The sequence below is a fragment of the Muntiacus reevesi genome, chromosome 4, assembly GCF_963930625.1.
Source record: "Muntiacus reevesi chromosome 4, mMunRee1.1, whole genome shotgun sequence".
Classification (NCBI taxonomy): domain Eukaryota; kingdom Metazoa; phylum Chordata; class Mammalia; order Artiodactyla; family Cervidae; genus Muntiacus; species Muntiacus reevesi.
Window position 1 is genome coordinate 106,364,910 of NC_089252.1, and position 2,893 is coordinate 106,367,802.

Consider the following 2,893-nt stretch of genomic DNA (forward strand, 5'->3'; position numbering starts at 1 on the left):
AGGGCCCCTCCATCAAGCAGTTCATGGACATCTTCTCGCTGCCAGAGATGGCGCTGCTCTCCTGCGTGGTGGACCACTTCCTGGGCCACGGCCTGGAGTTTGACCAAGCGCACCTCTACAAGGATGTGACAGTAAGGGCCTGGGCCTGCGCCCCAGGGTGGCGTGGGCGGGAGTCCAGACAGAGCAGGGCAGGTCGTCCTGGGCTCCAGTGAGGCCTCACTGCCCCTCCACTGCCCCCAGGATGCCATTCGGGACGTGCACGTGAAGGGCCTCATGTACCAGTGGATCGCGCGGGACATGGGTAAGGGGGCCGGGCCCTGCTGCGGCTGCCGGGGCCGCCGTGGGCTGGCCCTCACCGCTCGCTTCCCCCCCCATGTACTTCCCAGAGAAGTACATCCTGCGAGGGGACGAGACGTTCGCCGTGCTGAGCCGCCTGGTGACCCACGGGAAGCAACTGTTCCTCATCACCAACAGTCCTTTCAGCTTCGTGTAAGCCCCCCTGCCCCCGCGGGGAGGAAGCGGGACACGGGGACTCAAGTGGGTGACAGAGGCCTGGAGCCTCCCTCGGATGTCTGCCGCCTGTCCCACTCGGCCCCTCTCCGCCCAGGGACAAGGGGATGCGGCACATGGTGGGTCCCGACTGGCGCCAGCTCTTTGACGTGGTCATCGTCCAGGCGGACAAGCCCAGCTTCTTCACCGACCGACGCAAGTAAGGCCTGGCCGGGGTGGTGGGCCCAGGGCGCGGGGGGCGGGCTCGTGTTTGCAGCCCTGTGGACCCGGGGCCGGGGCACACCTGTGCTGACGGGCAGATGTGCCACCGGTGGTCCGGCTGCAGCCTGGGAACCAGGCCCTTGAACCTCACCCCAGGCCTTTGACCCCACCCCAGGCCTTTCAGGAAACTTGATGAGAAGGGCTCGCTACACTGGGACCGCATCACCCGCCTGGAGAAGGGCAAGATCTACCGGCAGGTGAGAGCTGGCTGGGTGGGCACTGCCCCACACCCACGGGGGCTCCGTCCTCGCCCAGGGGCTGGGGAGGCCCAGTCCCGATGCTCGGCGTCTCCGTGCCACGCTTGCCTCACCTGGAAGAGGCAGACTCTCCTCACATGTGCTGTGAAGCTCTTCGGTAGCTCAGGCATTGAGTAAGCACCCACTCAGTGGTGCTGAGCCGTCTGCTGCAGCCAGACAGCCTGGTGGGGGCGGCCCACAGGCCCCCGACGAGACCCCTTGTCCTGGCTGGCTAGGAGGTGAGGAGGGGCCTTGTGCTTGGTGGGGAGGTGCTAGGTGGCTGTGCGCAGGAGGTGAAGTATTTGGCTCTGGATGGAGTGTGGAAATCCTGGCTGAGCTGGGGGGTCCGGCCAGTAGCGCAGCCTCGGGCTGCCTGATGCCGAGCCCAGCCTGCAGGCAGCACCCCGGCCCTGCACCCTGCCCGCTGCCCAGCCTCCCGCGCTGGCGGCCCCCTTGGGCAGAAGCTGTGAGGATGACACTGTTGTCTTGGCCTGGGGAGCCTGGGGAGCGTCACTCCACCTTTGTGGGAAACACTGAGTTTTCTTCTTTGGCAGGTTTTAGACTTTTCTTTAGGCCTCATGTTCTGAAATTTCACCACGTATGTGGTTTCTCTGCTCTCTCCGTGTCTCCTGCCAAACTTGGCGCATCCTCAGCACTCCGCCTGCTCATACTTCCCTGATCCTGGGGCCTGCACCTCACTCTCTCCACCTGAGTTAATTCCTCCTCACCTGTCTCCCCCGTGCCTCTCGCACTTCTGTCCCGGCCCACCCGGGTGTCTGCTCCCCTACCGGCGTCCCCTGCTGTGTTGGATGGAGCCTGGCCGTTTCCATCTTTTCTCCAGCTTTGGCGCGGGAGGGACAGGCAGCCTCACAGGGAGGTCTGCCGGGCCGGCCTGCTGGCTTCGGGGCCATGGGGTCGCGGCTGCAGTTGGTTTCCCACAGAGTGGACGCGGGCCCTCGCTGGCGCGGGTGTGAGGGTGTGAGGGCACAGGGCGGGGAGGCCTTCCTGCCGCGGGCAGACCCCGAGGGCCGGGGTCCAGAGGGGCCCACGAGGCCGCGGGAAAGGGCAGCCCTGCATCCGGCCTCGCTGCCTCTGGGGAAGTCTGGCGGGGAAGAGCCCCGGGGGGGCCCCCGCGGCACAATGAGCGTAGCTGTGGCCCTCCCCTCCCCCCAGGGAAACCTGTTTGACTTCCTGCGTCTGACGGAGTGGCGCGGCCCCCGAGTGCTCTACTTCGGGGACCACCTCTACAGCGACCTGGCGGACCTCATGCTGCGCCACGGCTGGCGCACGGGCGCCATCATCCCCGAGCTGGAGCGCGAGATCCGCATCATCAACACGGAGCAGTACATGCACTCGCTGACATGGCAGCAGGCGCTCACGGGGCTGCTGGAGCGCATGCAGGTGCGGGGCCGCGGGTGCGGGCGGTGGCGGCGGGGCTGCCCCGGGCCGCTCACAGCCGGCACACCCCTGTCTCCCCCAGACCTACCAGGACGCCGAGTCGCGGCAGGTGCTGGCTGCCTGGATGAAGGAGCGGCAGGAGCTGAGGTGAGTGGGGGGCCCGGGCAGGCGGCCCCGCCCCGCCCCCTGGGAGCCCCTCGAGTGCCCGTGTCTCCTCCGGCAGGTGCGTCACCAAGGCCCTGTTCAACGCCCAGTTCGGGAGCATCTTCCGCACCTTCCACAACCCCACCTACTTCTCCCGGCGCCTCGTGCGCTTCTCCGACCTCTACATGGCCTCCCTCAGCTGCCTGCTCAACTACCGCGTGGACTTCACCTTCTACCCGCGCCGCACACCCCTGCAGCATGAGGCACCGCTCTGGATGGACCAGCTCTGCACGGGCTGCATGAAGACGCCCTTCCTGGGGGACATGGCGCACATCCGCTGAGAG

The 2,893-nt window shown here is 67.1% G+C and overlaps 1 protein-coding gene across 1 annotated transcript in view; it reads left to right on the forward strand.

Moving 5' to 3' along the window:
• Window positions 1-2,890, forward strand: part of NT5DC2 (5'-nucleotidase domain containing 2) — a 54,174-nt gene extending 51,284 nt beyond the window's left edge. Inside the window, exons 6-13 of the mRNA XM_065933553.1 lie at window positions 3-131; window positions 241-301; window positions 387-489; window positions 608-709; window positions 887-968; window positions 2,181-2,408; window positions 2,488-2,552; window positions 2,629-2,890. Coding sequence (XP_065789625.1) covers window positions 3-131; window positions 241-301; window positions 387-489; window positions 608-709; window positions 887-968; window positions 2,181-2,408; window positions 2,488-2,552; window positions 2,629-2,890 — 1,032 coding nt within the window. The remainder of the gene's footprint in view (window positions 1-2; window positions 132-240; window positions 302-386; window positions 490-607; window positions 710-886; window positions 969-2,180; window positions 2,409-2,487; window positions 2,553-2,628) is intronic.
• The last annotated feature ends 3 nt before the right edge of the window (window positions 2,891-2,893 follow it).